This window comes from Cetorhinus maximus, chromosome 17 (assembly GCF_964194155.1).
Source record: "Cetorhinus maximus chromosome 17, sCetMax3.hap1.1, whole genome shotgun sequence".
Taxonomy (NCBI): domain Eukaryota; kingdom Metazoa; phylum Chordata; class Chondrichthyes; order Lamniformes; family Cetorhinidae; genus Cetorhinus; species Cetorhinus maximus.
This window is the reverse complement of record NC_135895.1, coordinates 33,009,486-33,032,882: the sequence shown is the minus strand read 5'-3', so window position 1 is coordinate 33,032,882 and position 23,397 is coordinate 33,009,486. Positions and strand designations below refer to the sequence as shown.

Below are 23,397 nucleotides of genomic sequence, written 5' to 3'. Positions count from 1 at the left end.
AGCAGAAGGGATTGTTGCTTTGCACAGTAGGTTTCAAGGTTAGAGTGATTTAGTCGTGCTACTTTCTGATCACAGGCATGCATTAGAGTGCTCAGTGTCAAAATGTAAACTAGGACCTTTCACTGCTACAATGATGTTCTACAGGAAGTGTAATCATGTACCCAAGAACTCCCAAGCATGCAAATGTCTATGTGTTTTTAAACACACTTAAGTTAACCCATACAACAAAATTGTTTGGGCTGGTGAGATTACACATATTACAAACTTATGTCAAACTGACTCCAAGTTCACTCTTCCATACCTGGGATTTTACAAGTCATTTCAGATTCATCAGGACATTTTATTGATGATTTTTTGTGTGGTAAACTCCGTATACTGCAGAGAAGATAAAGAAAAGTGTGCATGAGCAGTACAAAACAAAATAATCAATATACTAGCAATGGTACAATTATTATATCATTTTTAAAGCCCTATTTTGCAAGTTATTTTCTCCCAGTGACATTGGCAATTCCTGGCCTACCTGCTTGCAGCAGTCCTACTTTTTAATCAGCCACTAAGAGGTCAATGTGTCAGGATGCATTTTCCTCTGATTCGCTCCTATCCCCAAGCTATGGGAGGTAATTTACCTGCAGTTAGTGTATTGCTTGACCATGTGGCTGAAATCCACAATGAATAATGTATTCTTTAAAATATTATTACAGGGAACTCTCAGCCTTGCAAATACCACCATCTAGCTGGCTGAGTCAGCACTGTAACTGCTTGGTTACCAGGCAGCTCAAAACAGTAAAGACCATATAAATTGTGTTGGTTTAGTGATAATCTATGACCTGACCTTGCCTATATGTAGAGTCCTTTACCGTTGAGTAGCCCTGTTGGTTTCTTCTATTGCTGTAAAATTTTGCCAAATTTCTTAAGTTTTTTCCATTCGAGAATGGAACATTTACTGCTTATATTTACCCACTGTCAGCATTAAACACTCTTGGATTGGATTTGGGTTCCTTTCACAATGTTAGCATTAAACCCCCATGTAAAGTGGAGTAAAGTAAAACCTCCCTCTACATTGCGCATTGCAATGTGCCTCAACTTTCACATCACAGCAAAATTTCCATCTCCTCTGCCATTTTCATGCTAAAATATGGATAATCTGTTGTGGACAACAGTTAATGAACTATATGGAGACAGGCTTAGCTCTTTAGTTATGGTGAACATTATAGGCCACACAAAAGCAAAATATTGTGGATGCTGGAAATCTGAAATAAAAATAGGAAGTACTGGAGCTACTCCGCAGGTTGGGCAACATCTGTGGAAAAAGAAATAGAATTAACATTTCAGGTCTATGACCTGTCATCAGAATCTATTGTGATGAAGGATCACAGACATGAAACGTTAACTTTGTTTCTCTCTCCACAGATAATGCTGAATATTTCCAACATTTTTTGTTTTTATATTAAACATTGAAGACTTAATCTCATCAGTGTGGGTTGGATTCAAATTTAAATTTCAGAAGTGAAAGACCATGGCCAGAAATTTCCCCCCGTTAGGGGGGCTTGTGTGGGGGCGGGTGCGAACCCAATCGACCTCCCCGATCGGGTCTGTGCCACCATTTTATGTGGGCGGGCGGGGGGATTCCCTGAGTGGTTCCCTGTGCTCTTTCACACATGCGCGCAAAAGAGCGCAGAGATCTCCCTGAGGCACGAGGGTGCCTCGGGGAGATTTGTTTCAGCGTTAAACTTTTAAATAAAGGTTTCTAAAACTTTTAAAACATGTCCCCTCATGTGACACTATCACATGAGCTGGGACATGTCAAAGAATAAATGTATAAATTTTTATTAGATTTTAAAACACTTCATGAAACCTCATCCCGCCCATGGATGAGGTTTCATGAAAAATACAAAGGCCACCTGGGCTCTTCGCCTGCCCGCCAACCTTAAGGTTGGATGGGCAGCTCATTAAATTGAGTTAATTAGGTTTTAAATGGCCTTAATAGGCCTTTGAAAGTTCGGTGGGCACGCAGCCGAACTGAAAATCTAAATGACGTGTGGTGACGCACGTCATTTTACGCCCCACTCGCCGACAGGAAAATGCTGCCTCGTGTCACTCAATTCCTCATATTTTCCTAAGTTCCCTCCATGTGCTTAAGAACATAAGAAATAGGAATAAGAGAAGGCCATTTGGCCCCTCAAATCTACTCCACCATTCAATAAGATCATGGTTGATATTCAACCTCAACTCCATTTTCCCACCTGGTCCCAATATCACTTCATTCCCTTATGGTTCAAAAATCTCTCGATCTTAGCCTCAATGGCTGAGCATCCAGAGTTCTCTGTGCAGAGAACTCCAAAGATTCACAACCCTCAACTACATGGTTACCGCATGAGCATATACGGACAGATTGGCACAAGTTGATAAATACAGTATAGTAGTTAATCACACAATCATATTTCCAGCAAAAAATATTGATTACGCAACTCACCCTTGGTGCAGGTTTTCACTTGTCTGAAAAAATTCTGCAACTGACTTCTGGGGCAAGATATTGCTGGCCTATGATAGAAGAGAGAATTATATGTTTGTGCCAAATTGCCTTTGAAAAGTGAATTATGCAAAAAACACTACTTGTAATTCCTCTTTACCAGTACATCGCCTGCGGGGAACGTATTAGGAAAGAGTCAAATTTATTTTTTCCCAGTTCCCCTCCTTTATCTTCACTACCTTCTTGAACAGGAGGATGAACCCTGTTCAATCTGTGTGCATCTCCGTATACGTATAAAAATAGTCAACACTGATCTTTATCAGATCTGCTAGGACTTAAAAGAAAAAAATGGTCTTTGAAATTGAACGGGAAAGGCTCATTGAGCCCATTTTTTTTATTATATGAATTTCTATTCAAAATGTGAGACAAATGTATTCAAGAGATCAATATGACCATAACTCCATTTGCAGGATAATACAAGATCATGCCCTTCCTCTCCAATAGGGATGGAGTTGTCTAAATCTTTCATTTATTTACTGTGGTGAAATGGTTTCAAAGCTTGTATTTTTTGAGACCTGTTCCAGGTTTCTGGGAAAGGAGCTTCTTGATTGATTTTCCTGGCTGTGACATCAGACTCCTGAGAAATGAACCTATGCCTTCAGTTGCTAAGGAAACAGAAGCCAATTGGGAAGAATTTGAAGAATTAGAGACTGGAAGATTGGGTTTCAGCCTGTGGTCAATACAAGCAGGGCTGAAGATTCAGTTTTGCTTTTCAGCAGAGAGAGAATGATGGCTGTAAAGCTGTAAATGTAAGATGGCTAAAAGGTGAAAAGTCACAGCACAGCTGAAGAAGAAGACCAAATAAGTCAATTCGGGGAGCAGAGCTGTGAAAGATACAGAAAGGTATGCCTTTTGGTGGACATTGCAGCTATGGAACTTTGGGGGTGGGGTGGTAAAGCTGGTGTCAGTGTCTACTTGATGATCAAATCCTGCGTGAAGAAAAGTAATTAAACTCCAAGTGCAAATAACAGAGTTTTGTGGGACTCTGTGGCTGACATTAATGACATACATGCTGAAGGAACTGTCTGAGAAATCTGAGAGATTTACCTTTGTTGTATCAGCTATTTAAAGTGTGATTTACAGTTTCTGCTGAATACAATTTACCTGTTAGTTCATGTTTGATCTATGTTGACTTTTAGTTTTGATTGTTACAAGTTTTAAAAAGTGAACCTTGACCCTTGGTTTCTTCCATTGGGGTCATTTGGGAAGTTCAGTTCTTTCATGTCATTGGTCTTCACAAGGATAATAACAATAGTGCTTGTCACAACCACTGGATGTCTCAAAATGCTTTACAGGCAATGAATTACTTTTGAAATGTAGTCACTATTGTAATGTAGGAAACACAGTAGTCAATTTGCACACAGCAAACTCCCGCAAACAGCAACATGATAATGACCAGATATTATGTTTTCTTGTGATGTTGATTGAAAGGATAAATACTGGCCAGGAATCTGGGAATAACTACCCTGCTTTTCTTCAAACTAGTGCCACGAGATCTTTTACATCCATCCAAGCAGGTAGATGGGGCTTCAATCTGAAAGACAGCACCTCTGACAATGCAGTACTTGCTCAGTATTGAACTGGAATATCAGCCTTGATTTTTGCGCTCAAGTTCTGGACTGGGAATTGAACCTAGAATCATGTGACAAGATTGAGCCACTGAGCCATAGTTGACATGACATGAGATAAATAACACTGGAACATAGGAACGGGGGTATGTCATTACTACTCAGTTAGATCACGACTGATCTGTACCTCAATTCCAATTACTTGCCATTGTTCCATAGCCTTAGTACCCTTTCACAACTAAAATCTATCAATCACAGTCCTGAAAATTTCAATTGGCCCAACATCCACAGCCTTTTGGAAGAAAGAATTCCAATTTTCCAATATCCTTTGTGTGAAAAATGCTTTCTGATTTCTGGCACAGCTCTAATGTTAAGATTACACATCCGGCAGAATCTTATGCTCCTGGGGGTGGGGAGCTTGGGGGTGGAAAGGGCATTTAATTAGGTAGGGTGGTGTTGTACCAGAAGACCCTGCTTCCGCTGGAATCAAGTTCGAGGCAGGAAGGCCCATGGGCAACTTTCCCGGCCTGCCTCCAATTAAGACCCTTAAATGATCAACTAATGACCACTTAAGGGCTATATCTGCTGCTGCTGGGATTAACCCAACTTCAAGTGGGCCTGCCGACGTGTGGCCTGCGCTACTGGTAAAAGAGAGCCGGTGGGGGGTGGGGTGGCGGTCCCTTCAATCAAAGGCACTTGGTGCACAATTGAGAGCATCAGGCGGGAGGGGGTTCCAGCTGACAGCCACCCCTCCGCCCTTGCTTCTGACCCGCTTCTGACACCCACCCCAAGAAAAAACCCCTCCTCACATCACTTACTTTTCTCCTAAATCCTAGGACTCCGGGGGTTGCTGTTCCGTCAGCAGCCACAGCCTCCTCTGTAGCGCTGTCGAGCACAGGAGCTTCCGGCCTCTGATTAACCAGCAGCTCTGGGTGGGCAGGACTCTCACCTCCAGTGACTTGATTCTGGGGGGAGGTCGGTTGGTGTGCCTGGATCTGCCTGACTGGCATAAGATTCAGCGGGCCTTCCAAAGACGACGGGCGGGGAAGACCCTCGTTGCCCATGGAAGATTCCGCCATCCAGTTCTGGACTCCCCCACCAGAGGAAATAGGTTATTTTAATCTACCTTACAAGCTCCCAAATATCATTTTTAGCACCTCGATTAGATCACCCTCACCCTTCTAATCACAAGGAAATACAAGCCAAGTTGATGCTGTCTGCCCTGGTATTATTCTGGCGACATCTGTGCTGCATCTCTTCCAATTGGGAGATGGTGGTGTCATGGTAATGTCACTGGACTAATTATCCATAGGCCTAGGCTATTGCTCTGGGGGACATGGGTTCAATTCCCACCACAGCAGCTGATGGAATTTAGGATCAATTAATAAGTCTGGAATATAAAGCTGGCCTCAGTAATGGTGACCATAAAATTACCATTGATTGTTGTAAAAACTTATCTTGTTCACAAATGTCCCTTAGGCTCTGGCACAAGAATATGAAGTTATATCTTCAGATTACAGTAAATCCTTGTCGATTAGTTAAACAGGGAATTAGAAAGTGACCCAAAAACTATAATCAAATTAAGGAATTCACGCCATTAAAGTATTGATTAAATCAAAACCTTTATGCATACCCAACCACCAATTTATAGTTAAACTATCTGAACCTGTTAACCAGAACGATTGTTGCCTTTAATTTCCAGGGATCTGTTACTATCTATATAAATAACTCCTTTAATTGCGTTCAGCCGTGTATTGTTACAATCTGGTTAGGGACCAGTAACTTTGGGTAGAATCTTACCTATGGCAGGCGGGCGGGCTGGGCGAGGGCAGGCAGGGGCTGGCACAGAACCGATCGCCACCCACGATTGGCTGCATGCCACCGTTTAACGCGGGCAGGCCAATTAAGGCCCGCCCAGTGTAACGCTCAGCTGGTAGCGCTCAATGCTATCTGTGCGGGTGGGGGTAGGAGGGAGAGTCGGGGCCTGTGCTCTTTCACGCATGCGCGCAAAAGAGCGCTTCAATCTCTCTGAGGCACAGAGCTTCCTCAGGGAGATTAAGTGGATAATAAAAGTTTTTTAAAAATAAAGTAAAAAATTATTTAAACACGTCCCATCATGTGGCAGTGTCACATGAGCTGGGACATGATTGTGAAGTTGACAAAATTTATTTATTAATTTTATAAAACCTTCAGGAAACCTCATCCCGCCTGTGGATGAGGGTTCCTGGAAAACACAAAGGCCGCTTGGGCTCTTCGCCTGCCCGCCAACCTTAAGGTTGGACGGGCAGCGTTGTTAAAAAGGTAAATTGCTTTCTTAATGGCCTTAATAGGCTGTTGACAGTTCAGCGGGCGCACAACCGCCTCTGGCGCGTGCCTGCTGAACGCAATATCGAAATGGCGCCCAATGACATTGGGATGCACACCTAATGTCATCTCGCGTCATTTTACGCGTCAGCATGTTGGGCCCACCCCCGCACGCCGACAGCAATATTCTGCCCTTTTTGTTTAAAGTAGACAAAAGTTTGAAATCCAGGTTACCAACCAGGAGAGTAAAGCCACAAAATTCTAGTTTTAAACAAACAACATAAACTTTACTATACAAAGTCAGAAAAGTAAAACAATTTACAATATTTATTTTATATGCTAAGATTCAAAATTAACATGTGGTAAATATGATTTAACAGTTGAACACACCGCACTGCACATTAAATGGCAGGTGAGGCCAAGATAGATCCCACGGATTTCTCAGCAACCCACCCAGATGTCAGTGACCGCTGTGAGTCACAATATATCATTAAAATTCTGTCTCCCTCATGAGATAGTTCAACTCTTCACTTTTGAAAACCTAACCACCGAATTCCCTCAAAGGTCATTTCGACTCGGACTGCCTAAGACTGCTCACCTCCCAGGGGAAACACACCCACCGGGGGCACGTAAAATTCAGCCCCCTGTCTCCAATTCTCCAGCTAAGTAATCCCACTGCTGTTTTATGGCTCCATCTCTTCTACACTAAACTCTATTAAGCAAACATGGGTATTCTGAACTGCCATTTTCTTTCAAGTGTTCTGGCTATCTCTAAAGCCCAGCATTTTAGTTGCCTTGCATTCGCAACAATAATCTTCCCAGAACTAAACATTACCTTTAAAAACAAAAAACTACTGCGGATGCTGGAAATCCAAAACAAAAACAGAATTACCTGGAAAAACTCAGCAGGTCTGGCAGCATCGGCGGAGAAGAAAAGAGTTGACGTTTCAAGTCCTCACGACCCTTCAACAGAACTGAGTAATATTAGGAGAGGGGTGAAATATAAGCTGGTTTAAGGCTTGCTGCATTGTTCCAGTAAAGCCCAACGCAAACAGGAGGAACAGCACCTCATCTTCTGACTAGGCACTTTACAGCCTTCCGGACTGAATATTGAATTCAACAACTTTAGATCTTGAACTCCCTCATCCATCCCCACCCCCTTTCCGTTTCTTCCCCCTCCCTTTTGTTTTTTCCAATAATTTATATAGATTTTTCTTTTCCCACCTATTTCCATTATTTTTAAATCTATACCTGTAATGCCCTGTCAGTCTTTCCACCCCACCCCCACTAGAGCTGTACCTTGAGTGTCCTGCCATCCATTCTTAATTAGCACATTCTCTTAGATAATATCACCACCTTCAACACCTCTTTGTTCCTTTATCTGTGACATCTTTTGATTATCTGCTCCTATCACCATTTCCTTTAAAATATTAGCTCGAACCATGAACTAGATGTTCATTACAGTACACTATTATTCATTAGATTCAACTATGGTCCACCAATGAATTATGTGCAACAGTTTCACTGGAAGTGCACACAATGCTTGATGTTTTAGCATATTCTAGAGTCTGCAAAAGATTCCTGGCAGTCTAGTACTAAAGGACACTCTAATCCCTGACAATGTTACTGGGCAGGTGTACACTTTGGTGATGTAGAAATAGTTAAATAACTGACTCCTTGGCAGTTTTATTGGGAGTAAATATACTTTAACAGTTTTTGGGAGGAGATGTGTTCTGATGCCTGACAGTGTAGTGAGTGAACATATGAGAGTCCCAGTGATGTAAAAATGGTCATCCATCCTGATGCTCCAGCTTGACATTGCACACTCTTCTCCGGCACCCTGACAATGCAGAGAAGTAATGCATGTTAGTCCTGAGATTCAGCCGTTGATGTGTATCTACATCTTTGACAACCCACTGAATGAGATAGTCATCCAATTAATTGTCTAGTAATTGTATGCATTGAAGGCTCTGATATTCTAGTGGAGTTTGTTGATCAGGTGTGTACTAAGATTGTAAACAGTTTAGATTTGGGGAAACTATTTTTTGAAACCTTTTCAGACGAATTCAATGTCAAAATTTATCCAAATTTCCATTGGTAAGAACAGAACTGTGAATGAAAATATACCCTAAGCATTAAAAAATTCAATGGGCTGGAGAAAGAAGTATGGATGCATAAATCTTTAAAAGCTAGACTTAGGTGGAAATCCATAAACCGACAAATACGATATTATATTTCATAAACAGATACTTATCACCATCGCAAGGAGGTGATACTGAATTGAAGAAGCAGTATTCTTTTTAAAAATATTTACACTTCTTTATCCTTTTCAGTAGTTTTTTTTTAGCATTTTTAATACATTCTTAAAAGATTTCTATAAATAGTTATTTCAGCAAACAATACCAGCTGATGCTGTCATTCATTATATTGATTTTTCTTGCTTCAAGGTCTAACAATCATTGCACAAAGGCTGAACAAAGCAAGATGCATTCCCAGCAGACCATTAAAACTCTGCTGCTATGGCATGTTATAACTACACTCCTTCTATATACAACACCCTGCCTTACTTACCTTCAGCACTAAAGAAAACTGGTGTTCCCTTTTGTACTTGCTATTGTGGGCCCTCTTGTGACAGTAGAAGTCGTGGACCTTCTGAATGACAAGCTGTGATGCCTGCTCTAACAATTTTTCCACACCTGTCTGGGAATTAAAACAATCTGAGATACCCAAAGGATTAAAGTTTCAGGAAATTTAGCTAACTACTACAGAAGATAGGAATTAATCAGGATTTGCATTGATATAACAATACATTGTTGAAATAACAGCACCTAATTAAAGTTCCCCCAACACTAAAAGTAAGTAAAGTTATGCTGAATTAAAAAGCATTGTGACCTCTCTCCTTAAATGAGCGCAATTTATGTCTTCTTGTTAAATAGTTTTTGCGTTTGAAAAGATCTATCATAACTGGTTCAAACACCTTGCCTTCCCCGAGATGACTTTGAGGATCAGGAGGCAATGGTGGAAAAATTGTATGTCACTGTTCTATGTATTACTTAGGGAATAGGACCAAATTGCAAATGGTCAACATGTGGCAACACTTTGCTTGGTCTGACTCTGCAAAGAGGAACTAAGTTGGAGGAGTCACTAAGTGACCTGTAGGCGACCCGTTTCCAAGCCTATGTCAATGGGATGCTTAAATTGACTGTTAGGAAGCAGATGAGATTGTCTCAGAGTGACTTGCCCTCTAATTTCCCCCTATCTTCTTTGATCTTGTACATCAGAAACTAATCTTGCATAAACATTGAACTGAAAGAAAAATGTTTTGGGAGAAAAAATATTTAACACAGGTGTATAATTTGGATTAGGAAAGAAGGGGGGAGAAAAAACAAGTTAAAAATCAAATTAATGTAAGACAGAAGAAACTGGTTGGGAAAACCTTAATATTGCCACAAGTTTAGGGGTTTCAAAAATTATCTTGCAAGTATGATCTACACAGTAAGCGTGCTACTTAAGCTAGTACCTACCTCTTGGCTGTTTCTACCTCGGAGAACTTCTAAAATCTCAGTGACAAAGTCACTATCTCCCGTTGCCAGTGAGAGAAGATTATTCACTCTCGAATTCTTCCCAATGTATTCATAGAAATCAGGTACAACTGCGAACAGCAACACAGTCTCCAAGGCCAGGAAATTGCAATACCATTTATAGCTGAAGGCATTGAGAAAAGTAGAACAGTGATATTAATATTAAAGATAAAGCTATCTTCAAGTTATTAGGATTTAACAGGGCATGGTTTCTATGTTGATTTAAATAAACTGTTGAAAATGTTATAATACCAGATGTAATCACCAGCACTGTACACACTCTCTGCTCACAAACCTGGTTGTGTTCAAGGACATTTTCTCAGGTGACTGTCCTCACTTACATAAAAGTATTTCCCAGTTTCTCTGGTGTTCCAAATGATTACCAGGTAGTGGCATGTATTGTTATAACACACGCAGTGACATTTTAAATCAAAGCATTAGCATTTTTCCAAATATATTTGTAATGGGGAGAAAATAATCAGGGCTAAATAATCTTATGCTCATTTTGGGGAAAGGTTTTCTCTACACTCTATGAACATTTACGTAGCACTTTTAACATGGAAGAAGTATCCTAAAGTGCTTCACAAAAGCAAAAGCAAAAGACATATTACAAGCTCGATCAAAGAGATGGATTTTAAGAAGGATCTTAAAGGAGGAGAGAAAGGCTGAGAGATGGGGGTGGGAGTAGGGGAGCAGTGGTGTTACTTTAGAGGGGAAATTTCAGAGCTTGGCACCTAGTCAGTAATGTCCTCGAATAGCTGGGCAAGGGGAGAGGCACATATGAGTGGCTATTAGCCAGAGGAATTGAAAGTTTGAAGGATTGTAAGGCTTCAAGGAGTTACAGGGACAATTTTCCTACATTACAACAGTGACTACACTTAAAAGGCACTTCATTAGCTGTAAAGTGCTTGGGGAAGTTCTGAAGCTATGAAAGGCATTATATAAATGGACGTCTTTCTTTTAGGGGTAAAGCTGTGAAGAATCGTAAATATGAGAATGAGAACTTTAAATATGAAACATGGGAGACCAGCAGCCAGAGTAACTCAGTGAGGAAAGGGCTGATTTTCAAATGGGATAGGATATGAGCAGCAGAATTTTGGATGAACACAAGTTTACAGAAGGCGGAGCATAGGAGGTTGGCCAGAAAAGCATTGCAATAGTTGTGTTTGTAGAAACAAAGACATGGATGAATGTTTCAGGTGCATATAGGTTGGAGCAGAGATAGAGGCCAGCAAAGTCACAGAGGTGGAACTGAGCAGGCTTTGTGATTTGAAGCATATGGCGTCAGAAGCTCAGCTCAGGGTCAAGTTGAGTCAAGTCAACAATATGGTTTAGCCTAGGAAAGTGGTTGGGAAGAGAGATGGAATTAGTGGCAAGAGGACAGAGTTTGTTATGGGACTAAAGATGATGGCTTTGATCTTCCTAATGTTTAGCTGGAGGACACTATGGCTCATTCAAGAATAGGACAAGCACTCTGACAGCAAAAAAGCATTGGAGGCATAGAGAAGTGATGGAACAGTAGAACTGGATGTTGTCAACGTACATGCAGAAACAAACTCAATGATAGTATCAAGAGGCAATAACTAAATAAGAAGAAAGTCTAGGTTGATTCTGGAGGTAGCAATGTGGGAGCAGGAAGGGAAACTTGCCGGAGATCAATAATCCCTCTAATTTTTTCTGTTGTGCATGGCCTGTTTATTTCAATGTATGGTAGATTTACATTTTTTGTGTGGCTGTGCACATGTGGTATCTTAAAAGAGACAGCTTGTGAGCAGCCTGTGGAGTGCCTTCACAATTGCTGCTCAGCCAAGCACATGTGCGGTTAGAGGGAAGTTTATAGAGGAAGACTCATCCCTGTGTGAAAAATGTCCATGCTGGGTAATGGGATAGTTCGAGATCTTTTAGGACAAATTATGCTTCGCTATTCTTGGGTAAAATTAATTGCCTGGTTGAAGTGCAGAAAGGAACTTCAGGTAGGATGTGTTGCACATCTGTAATTGAGTCCACTCAATATTCTGCCCATTTAAATTAGGGTTAAACCCTCTCTATTGTACCAAGTGTTAATATGAAAAGACCACCAGGTTGTGTATAACATGGGGCAGAGTCTTGTGCCTATCGGGCGGGCTGGTCAGGAGTGGGCGCAGGCGGGCGCGGAACCGATTGCTGCCCACGATCGGCTGCGTGCCGCCATTTTACGTGGGCGGGCCAATTAAGGCCCCACCAGCATGACACGTGCCCAGTAGCACTCAGCACTACCTTGCGGGCAGAATGAGGAGGGAGAGTCGGGGCCTGCACTTTCCTGCATGCGCGCTAAAAAGCGCAGAAATCTCCCTGAGGCATGGAAACTGCCTCAGGGAGATTAACTTCAATTTGAAACTTTAAAATAAAGATTGAAATTATTTAGACATGTCCCCTTATGTGACAGTGTCACATGAGCTGGGGCATGTTTATGAAATGTGTAAAGAATATTTATTAATTTAATAAAACATTCATGAAACCTCATCCAACCCGTGATGAGGTTTCATGAAAAACGTGAAGGCCGCTTGGGCTCTTCGCCTGCCCACCAACCTTAAGGTTGGACGGGCAGCCATGTCAATTAGTTCAGTTGGTTTATTAATGGCCTTACCAGGCCTTTAACAGTTCGGCAGGTGGGCAGCTGCCGAACAGATGATAGGAAATGACATGCGGTGACGTCGGGACACACGCCTGACATCACCGCACGTCATTTTACGCGCCGTAGATTATACATTCCTCTTCCCATTTAATTGTGTACCAATGCCTATGCTTTATTTTCAACTGGAAGGATAGTGAGGGAGCCTACTGGCAGGCATCTGTCAATTATGCTTTATAACCAGGGCAGAATATTACGTTCGGTATGCGGGCACACGCCCGAGTGTAAAATGACGTGCGATGACATTGGGGTTGGGTCCCGATGTCATCACGCTCTCGTGCGATATTTCGTTTGGCGGAGCGTACCGGAGTCGGCTGCGTGCCCGCCAATAATTAAAAGGCCTATTAAGGCCATTAACAAGATAATTAAATACAAATCTGTGCTGCCTGTCCAACCTAATGGTTGGCGGGCAGGCGAAAAGGCCAAACGGCCTTTACAGTTTTTAGGAAACCTCATCCACTCGTGGATGAGGTTTGCTAAAGCAAATAAACATTAAATAAAAACTTTATTTTAGAATTAAAAACATGTCCCATTGCATGTGACAGAGTCACATGAAGGGACATGTTTTATTAAATTTTTTACAGTCTTTATTAATTTTTTAAAAAAGCGCTTCAATCTCCCTGAGGCAATTGAAGCGCTCTTTCGCGCACATGTGTGAACTGCGCATTAGGCCCGGCTCTCCCTCCTCTCCCCGCCTGCACAGGTAACGCTCAGCGCTGCCACTCACGAACCACGCATGGTGGGCCTTAATTGGCCTGCCCATGTGAATTCTCGGAGTGGAGCCAATCACGGGCGGCAGTTGGTTTCCCAACTGCCCCTGCCAACCCTCGTTGGGCACCCTGCCAAGGGCAAAATCCTGCCCCAAGTGTCATGGTGATAGCTGATTGTATGTGTGGACTTGAATATTAAACGCTATATGGTACTCAGATAAGATACCGTAAGGGACACTTTGTACTACGTATGGGGTCACCTGACCTGGGGGCTGACGGTTAGATAGCACATGTTTGAAAGTTAGCCAACATGGCAGATTAAATGACATTGTTCTTGCAGTTAAATCTGTGACTTCAGCTCTTATTTTTTCCGTCTGAGGTGTGACATTGACAACGAGGATAAATACAGAGATTTTCAGGATTATGTCATGGCATTTTCTGGAGCTGATATGTCTGCAGTCCAGGGAATTGAGCCATTTGATCCGACAGGTGCTGCCAGTACCATCAGCAGGAAATGGAAATCGCGGTTGGAGGAGTCTGAAGCATTTGCTAATAGTCGCCATCTGTTTGTGGATGGTTGCGCAGATAGCATAGCGATGGGCCTTATTTTTGTTCAACGTGGGTGCTTCGGCGAGGGAGACTTTCAAGATGTTGTCTACCACAGGAGAAAGCGCATTATGAACATTCAGTGAAAGATTTGCAGGACCATCATGTGGTGACACCAAACGTCACATTCCAAAGGCATGTTTTCTGTCAGATGAGGCAGAAAGAGGGGGAAACAGTAACCCAATGTGTGGCCTGTTTGAGGCAGGTGTAATCAGATGGATGCAATTTTGCTGCGTTGGATTCGAGTAACCAGATAATAGAGCAGGTGGTCCAACGTTGCAGGTCAGATAAATTGAGGCGTAAGCAGCTGAAAAGGGGAAGTGACTTAATGTTGGATAACATTTGAAAACAGTGGCTGCATTGGAAGCAGTGGATGATCAAGTTCAAGGCATGAAAATTGGTGCCACTTCTGCCATTGGCAGAACAAAAGTTGAGGTTAACTGCTTGGCACAATGGAATCCAGGTACATGCAAATATAAACAGCAAAAGTCTGAGAGAGAATGTTCCAGATGTGGCAACTTTAAAATCTAATTTGGAAAATACCTTGCTTGTTGACAACTTGGTACTGTGGAAAGTAGCCAAGAAAAAGATATGCAGAAAATGTAGGGGCAAGGACTATTTTGCCAAGAAGTGCAGAAGAGAGGGAAAGCTGGCAAGCCATGTAAAGGAAACAGAGTTGAAAGTAGTGCACTGTGAGGAGAGTTGAAGAAGATGCAGAGGGTGAGGTCACAAAGAGTAACCATGAATACATGTTTTCTGTCAACGTGAACAATCACGGGAAAGTTCCAGTGATTCTTGAAGGTGTTGAAGAGAGCATTATTGTAGATTCAGGCAGTGACAGTAATGTCATTCACAGTGCACTGTGGAAGGAACTGAAGACAAAAGAGAATCAAGAGTACTTCTTGAAAATGTGTCAAGTCAAAAAGCTCTATCCTTACACATCGAAAATCTCACTTCAAACTGTTGGATGCTTCATTGCAGATGTGAGAGCTGGGGATTGGAATATAGAGGCAGAATTAGTAGTGATTGAGGAGGATAGTGAACTTCTGAGCGGAGAAACTGCCAAAGACATTGGGGTGCTACGCATTGGATTGAAAGTGAATTCTGTGAAATCCTATGCAAAGCTTAGAGAGGGTTTTGGAGCAGTGCTTCAAGAAATTGGCAAGTTACACAATCACCAAGTGAGATTAACTGTTGGTGAGAATGTGAAGTCTGTAGCTCAGCCTGTTCACAGAACGCTTTTTGGTCTGAGAGGGAAATTTGAGACAAAGATCAAGGAACTGATCAACCAAAACATTTAAGAGCTCAGTTGAAGGACTAACACCATGGGCTGCATCTTACCTATGTCAGGTGGGCTGGGCGGGAGCAGGCGGGGGCGAGCATGGAGCCGATCGCCGCCTGTGATCGGTTGCATGCTGCCATTTTAAATTGGGAGGGTCCATTAAGGCCCGCCCAGCATAATACGTGGCCAGTAGCGCTCATAGCTACCTGTGCGGTTAGGGGAGGATGGAGAGTCGGGGCCTGTGCTCTTTTGCACATGCGTGCGAAAGAGCACAGCAATCTCCCTGAGGCAGCTCTGTGCCTCAGGGAGATTAAGTTGGTAATGAAAATTTTGGATAAATGATCTAAAAAGTTATGTAAATATGTCCCCTCATGTGGCAGTATCACATGAGCTGGGATATGTTTGTGCATTTGGTAAAATTTATTTAATTATTTTATTAAACCTTCAGGAAACGTCATCCCACCTGTGGATAAGGTTTCCTGAAAAACGTGAAGGCCGCTTGGGCTCTTCGCCTGCCCGCCAACCTTAAAGTTGGATAGGCAGCGCTGTTAATGAGCTAAATTACTTTCCTAATGGCCTTAATAGGCCTTTGACAGTTCGGCGGGTGCGTAGCCGCCTCTGGCGTGTGCCCGCCAAATGCAATATCGAATGACGCGCAATCGCGTCGGGACGCACGCCCGACGTCATCTCGCGTCATTTTACACGTCGGCGTGTGGGGCCCATCCCCACACGCCAACGACAATATTCTGGCCCATGGGTGAGCCCTGTTGTGGTCATGCCTAAACCAAATGGTGACATCAGACTCTGTGTAATACGCTACGTGAATGAAGCAGTAATGATAGAACGTCAGCCAATTCCCATTGTGCACCAAGTCTTTCAAGAGTTGTCAAAAAGCAAGGTATTTTCCAAATTAGTCATAAAAGTGGGGATAAAACCAGCCGGAGCTTCATCCTGATTTAAGGGAAGTGATTTTGTCACTCATTGTGGACATTATCGATTCAATAGATTGCTATTTGGCATCAATGTGGCACCAGAGATTTACCAACAATAAATCTATAAGGTGACACAAGGGATCCCAGGAAAAGTCAATATCTCCGATGACATCATTGTTTGTGGATCCAATAGAGAGGAACGTAATGAGAGGCTGAGATTAGTATTGGCTAGACTGCAATCAGCAGGACTTATGGAAAATGTAGACAAGTGCTTGCTGGGTGTGACAGATCTTCCCTTTATGGGGCATAAACTCACGAGCGATGGAACCAGTCCAGCCAAAGACAAGATGGAATCAATAACAGAAATACATGAACCACAAAATGCAGCAAAATGAGACCTTTTACCTTATACCGCAAGGTATATCCCAAACTATGCTACCCTGCTGATCTATTGAAGAAGTTGACCTGAAAGAATTTGAAGTAGAACAGAAATCTGCCTTTGAAGCTTTGAAAGACAGCTTGACAAGTGCTCGAACCCTGGGATACTATAATTGAAATGCACCAGCGAAAGTCATAACAGATGTTAGTCCAGTAGGATTAGGAGCAATGTTGGTGCAAATGCAAGCCAAAGGCCCAAGAATCATTGCTTATGTGAGCAAATCTTTGACAGATGTGGAGAGGAGACATTCTCAGATGGAGAAAGGCTCCCTAGGATTGTTGTGGGCATGTGAAGGATTCCATGTGTACTTGTTCGGCATTGAGTTCGAATTAGTGATGAATCACAAGTCACTAGAGATTATTTATTCTCCCAGATCCAAACCATATGCCAGAATTGAAAGAAGGGCTTGGAGACTCCGGCAGTATAAATACAAGGTGGTTCACATTGCTAGAAAGATGAACGTCACTGATCCACTGTCATGACTACTGAGGGAGGAACAAATACAGATCCTCGCTACAGAAGGAAGCTGAATGATTTGCGTGGTTTGTGGCAGTTCATGCTGCACCTAGAGCAATGCCAACTAGAAAGGCTGAAAGAGAGTCAGACAAAGATTGAGAATTGGATAGCATCAGACAAAGAATCCAAGCTGGAAACTGGGAGAATTGGCCATTCACGGCATACATCACTATATGAGATGAACTGTGTACCATTGGGGAGTGTGTTCTCAGAGGCAGCAGGCTTGCAGTGCCACAAAAGCTTAGGCCTAGATGGATGATGCTAGCTCATGAGGGACACTTGGGGGTGGTTGGTGCAATGCAAAACTTATGAACCAAAGTATGGTGGCCAGGGATGGAGAAAGATGTGGTGCAGTTTGTCAAAACATGTCATGGATGTCAATTTGTCAGCAGATCCAATCCACCAGAACAAGTACACAGCAGACTGTTACTGACTGGACCATGGGAGGATGTAACAGTTGGCTCCTTAGGCCCATTTCCATCAGGAGAGTCCATGCTAGTAGTGATTGACTACTACAGCTGTTACAATGAGTAACATTGTGATGAAGTCTACAACAGCAGAGAAAATGGTGTCTGCATTGATTGAACTATTTGCAAGGCATGGACCACCAGTCACTCTGTATTCAGACAAATGGATCACAATTCATTTCACAAATCCCTGCAGATTACATGCAAGCCACAGGTATTCACCATCACAGAGTGACCCCTAAATAGCCACAGGCAAATGAGAAAGTGGAACAACAAAACCAACCCTTAGAGAAACAGATGAGTAGTGCTCAGGCTGAGGGAAAAGATTGGAAGGAGGCGTTGCTGTCATATGTGGCCATGAATGGAGCAATATCACACTCTACAATGGGAAAGAGCCTAGCTGAGCTGCTATTTAGATGCAAAATACGCACCTAGATGTCAGAGCTGAGGGACATCAGTGTTGATCAGGAGGTTTGAGATCATGATGGGGAGAAAAAGTGTGCTGCAAAGTCTTATGCAGACCACAGAAGGGGAGTTGGATAGTCTGATGTGATGCCAGGTGATGAAGTGATGAGGCAGGAGAGTCTGAGTGAGATGAGTGCACCATTTTACCCCGAGCCATACACTGTCATTGCCAAGGAGAAGAACAGTATGACTGTGCAGATGCCAGAAGGAGTGCTATATGCCAGAAATTCTTCATGTGTCAAAAAGTGTCATGGTCACACAAATGTCACATGAACCACGTTTAGGGCTGAGGTGAAACTGACATCCAACTACCCAGAAGTCCAAGCCAGCAATGCAGATGGGTTTTTTTATCCAGAAGAAAAAAAAGTGAGTCCCAGGAGGGACGACGCCACTTCCTAACCCTGAGGTGATGACCAGAGTTCCTGAGACAGCAGGCAGAACATGGCGTGAGAGGAGACCAGCAATGCGATATGAAGATGTGTGTGATTTAGCAACAGAAGTTGGAAATAGTTCCAGAGAATGAAATACTGAAAAACTAAAACTATATTGGACTGTGATGCACTGAATTACCTGACATTCATAATTAAGACATTAATTTACTCAGTGAGTTAGGGAAATAATGATGTTTAAATTTTGTTTTCAAAATTTATTTCAGTATGTTGAGTAAGGGATGAAGTCTAAGCTACATATGCCAAGCAGAAAAATCATGGACATGCTTTTGGTCTAATAAGGGAGGGATGTCATGGTGGTAGCTGATTGTGTGTGTGGACTTGAGTTTTAGATACAAAAGGTACTCAGATAAGATACTGAAAGGTACACTCCTTACTGCACATGGGGTCACCTGACCTGGGGGTTGAAGGTCAGTTGGCACATGTTCGGGAGTTAGCCCGCATGGCAGGTTAAATGATGTTGTTCTTGCAATTAAATCTGTGACTTTGACTGTTGTTCTTTCAACCTGAGATGTGACACCATGCACTCAAATGTGTGCAAGAGAAATCCAGCTGATTCTTTTGTCCTTTTGCTGAAATGCGTGATGGCTACTTGCCATCTTTCCACTACTGACACACCTGAAATTGAGAACTTCCAATATGCTGGGCCACTTGTCACGAAGATATATTAATGTATATAATGTTATTGGAAATTATTTTTTTTTAAATAGAGGTTCAGTCTGTTTATGGGTTAATTGGATTAAAGCCAGCTAGTCTGGGTGCTTTGATGTATAGTAGTTTTGAGATGAAAACAGAAGTTAGAGGTACATTTGCATTTTGTTGAATAGAGCATTCAAGAGGGGGAGTGAAATCTTGCGCCTAACTAGGAGACACCAATCAATGTTTATATTATCAATAAAATTGGTACTATGAAAGGGGTTTTATTGTTAGAAGAGGTGGAGTTCAAAGGGCCTGGTTATACAATGAAAATTTGCATTCAAAGGGAAAACTAGGTATAACAGAAGGAAGTTTGTGTGTGCAGGGCAGACTGGTCAGGGCAGATGAAAGCCTGTAAGCTCTGTGTCTACAAAGGAATAAAATTGAGAGGAACCTCATTTTGAATTCATAAGGTGAAAATGCTTTGCCTGGTGTCTGGTTAAGTCTATTGGTTATTGTTGCCTTAGTGGACATTAATTTGAGAATTTGTTAAAAGTTACGATTGTAGTAATTTGTAGCCATGTGTATGTATTTAATTTGTTGTAAATTAATAAATGTTTCATTTAGTTTTATATAAAAACCTCTGGCGAACTGGCAGTCTTATTCCTGAATTTAGAGCTGCAACTCAAAACATTCCAATTGAAAATATAGGTTATGACAGTTGTTTAAAGTTTCCCTCTGGGATTTTAAATAACTTAGCCTTTACAAATTGCTGTATCATAACACACTGGTGTAACCCTGTCCTACCACTCAACAGTGTAATGTGTCAGATATTTTCAATGTGCTACACTAGTATGCCACCTCATTGCAAGATAGTTGTAAACAATGATACACTTGATGGTGAGAAAATAGTAAACAAGCAGTCCCAAGCATCTAACGATTTCTGGTGTAAATTCCTTAATCATGAAGAAAATCCAAATTTAGATACATCCTGGCAATGCCATCTTCAGAGCATGTTATATCCTAAGCAGAACTAGTGGAGGGTTTTCATTAATTTTCTAGAAGCTGCTTCAATTGATAAATGGAGAGTCTCTTTATCCCCATTTAAAGGAGCTAAGAAAAAAATTTTTTTTTTTAGTTTTTAGGGTAAATTTTATGCTCATCAAGGGCAAGAACATCAGTGCTGGGGAGTGGATCTCTTTCTTTAGCTTTGTCACCCTGTCAGTACCATGCAATCACAGGTCAGGTATGTTGCACCAACCTTTTGAGAATAGACTTTCCACATAATTATCTTGGAGTAGAGGTGATCCCAGTGAGGAAATTGCACTCTCCGATACTGTTATCCCTTATCTTCAAGAGTGCAATCTCCGTGGGAGTCACAGAATCTTTGCAAATTAGCAACAAGTTATGATTCAAAGGCCAGGAAAGGAACCTCATGACACCATACAAACCCTCTGCCATTTTTTGTTACTGTTGTGTTGGTCCAAAGAAGAGACATACCGCAAGTTCCATTTTGATACCATTCCCATGAGAATATCCTTTGGGCGTCCCCTCTGTATAATCTTTAGCAGTAGGAAGTGCAGAGTCAAGTACAGCTCATCATATAGATTACTTCCACCCTGCATCAATGAAAAAGCTTGTTTACTTGACAATCAAATTAAGAATCCGTTAGAAAAGAAAAGGCTATTCAACCTACTAGTACTCCTTTTTTTCTTAGGAGGTGGTCATAGAATTCCTGCTCAGACCCCTTACAACATCCATTTACCCGTGGGACATCCCCAAGTCCTCTTCATTCCAGTGCAAACCAGCAGCCATGTGTGGGCTGCTTTACCTTCGCGTGCAACCTCAGCAGACTTGTTGCCCAGTCTCTAATCACAGCCTGATGGGCCAAATTCCCATAGCCTTTCTCCTTTTCTTACTTTCCAGAAATAGAAGCCTAAGGAATGCTATTAAGAAGCAGAGTTATCCCACTTTCGATGCAATGAAGGCATGGATCTTTTAAAACAGAACTACTGTTCCCATCGTTTTGTCCTCTTAAGTGTCCTCTTAACCTTAAAGTGAATCACTGGCTCAGACCTGTGGCCCAGGAGCTTGTGTTGCAGCATAAATAGGAATGTTCATTGAGGAACACAATGTTTTTGATTTTAAAAAAGACAGTGTAATTAGGAATCTGTGCGTTTCTTACCAAATGCCAAGGATTCAAGTCTTCAAACACTAAACTAATTAATGTGAATTCCATCAGTACCTTTACAATTTACATCTTTAATCTTATCTACAGGTATATATTGCAATAAATATGTACTTTGCAAGTTCTAAGCAATACACAAGTTGAAACAATGCAACCAGCATAAATACAATTTCACCATGGGCTTCTCGACTAAAGCAGCCTTATGCATTTTCCAAAAGGGGGATCCAATTTTTAGGCAACTTCATCAATTACAATTAAAGAGAAAGAAAAGCATGAGTTCCTGTAGTGTTGTACTAATTTCGTTCTGCTAAAGGCAAACTGTGGTGTATGCTGGCAGTATTAGACAGAGAACTAGAGATTAGGGGCCTGCAACTACTGGAGGGATCTATTCCATTGTCCATGGGCACCTTAGCCCCAGGCTAAGATCGCCAGATCATGTACCACATCCCAGAGATGGAGTTATTTATTTGGCTAGGACAACCCACTTCAAAATATCAAAGGAAGATTAGAGCAATATCATCGGACTCTCACAGCAGGAGGCAAGGTCCCAAAGAAGCATGAACTCTTTAATTGTTTGGATCTGAGGAGAGAAAATGGGCCTTTTGGGGGAGGAAAGAAAGGGAAGGTAGAAGATGGCCAAATGGAAACATAGTGCAACATCCTGGTGGAGGTGGGTCCTGTTTCAAATTCACCTTTACCATTGCTTCTTCTTCAAAGAAGAGCAATACTGAGAGGTCAGCAGACAAGGCTGCACCGAATACACATGGAGCCTACCTACCTATATCCCCACATTTAGTACACAGGCAGAAGTGCTTATACCTGCAGGTGGCCGAGGAACAGTTTACTTCAGTTTCATCTTCAGAATTTTATAAAATATCACACAAAATCAGCAAGATGATGAAACCTAATTGTATTCTAATGGTGTTGCTTGTCAAACACAATGGGCCGGATTTTATGGCCCTCCACCGTATATGAAGGCTAGGGGGTGTTTTAGGGTGTCAGATACAGTTTGGTAAGTTTGAAGAAGTCTTCCTAGTCATATGTAGATTAATTGTAAGTCTTTATTGACTCTTAGAACTATTTACAAATATACAGTAAAGGGTACAAGCTAGTTGCTGTCTCCATGCTTGCTGGCACACACGGCTCTGTCCAACCCTAGGCTGACCCTGGGTGTGGGTCATGTGCTCTCTTACATCACTGTACAGATGGTACTGTACTCAGTCCCATATTAACCCTATATGTGCCAGATCCTTCTACCACACCTCTCCCAACTCTTTATCCAATGTATTTTAAGTGATTATAGTTTACCTTATGTCTTACATTGTTATTACTATCATACATTTACACTGTCATTACTACATTATCACTACCCCATATCCCCCCTTTAAGTCCTTGAATTCAAAGGTTTAGGTGCTCTGGAGGCCTAATAATCCTTCCATATCTCATTCACGCTACTGTCGGAGGAGTGGTAGGCTGTCACTGTTGGTTCTTCCTGTAGGTTGGAGGCTGTTCTGCGATCTGGGTATGTTTTCATCCTTTCAATTCATTCTTTTGTGTTGAACCGCACTTGGTCAGTTCGGCTGTTGCTCTGGTCAGCGGCTGCTACCCTAATTTGTTTCTTGTGGGGTGGACAAAAATTGTATTTGTCTCCTTGTCATTTCTTTTGCTTCTTCCGTCATCCTGTGGGTCACGGCAATGCCCTCTGTGTTGGAGGGTAAGCATTCTTATGGACTAGAATTTGGCTTAGAGGTATGCTCACCTCTGCATTTCACCATTGGCAATAGACATCTCCAGCAACTTTTGTGGCTTTGGCATGCTGGATGGGAGTTGCAACATGTGCTCAGTGGGTGCAGTGCTGACCTGCTGTACTGTCGTTGCAGCCAGAGGTTGAGGCTCTTCACACAGCTGGTCACTCTCTTTTATATTTTACACTGGAGGTGTTGTGCTTAGCTCCTGGGTGGTTGGCTGGTCTGATCATTGAAGGTTTCCTGGCTCCTGTAATAAGAATGGACAAACTAGCTCTGCAAAGAGAGAAAACAGTTCAGAGCTGAAG

At 42.1% G+C, this 23,397-nt stretch overlaps 1 protein-coding gene across 1 annotated transcript in view; it reads right to left on the bottom strand.

Moving 5' to 3' along the window:
* LOC144692831 (uncharacterized) overlaps window positions 1–23,397 on the bottom strand; it is a 68,635-nt gene that overhangs the window by 32,379 nt on the left and 12,859 nt on the right. The window contains exons 3-7 of the mRNA XM_078561905.1: window positions 20,657–20,775; window positions 9,927–10,107; window positions 8,974–9,102; window positions 2,474–2,541; window positions 302–375 (exon numbers count right to left, since the gene is read on the bottom strand). Coding sequence (XP_078418031.1) covers window positions 302–375; window positions 2,474–2,541; window positions 8,974–9,102; window positions 9,927–10,107; window positions 20,657–20,775 — 571 coding nt within the window. The remainder of the gene's footprint in view (window positions 1–301; window positions 376–2,473; window positions 2,542–8,973; window positions 9,103–9,926; window positions 10,108–20,656; window positions 20,776–23,397) is intronic.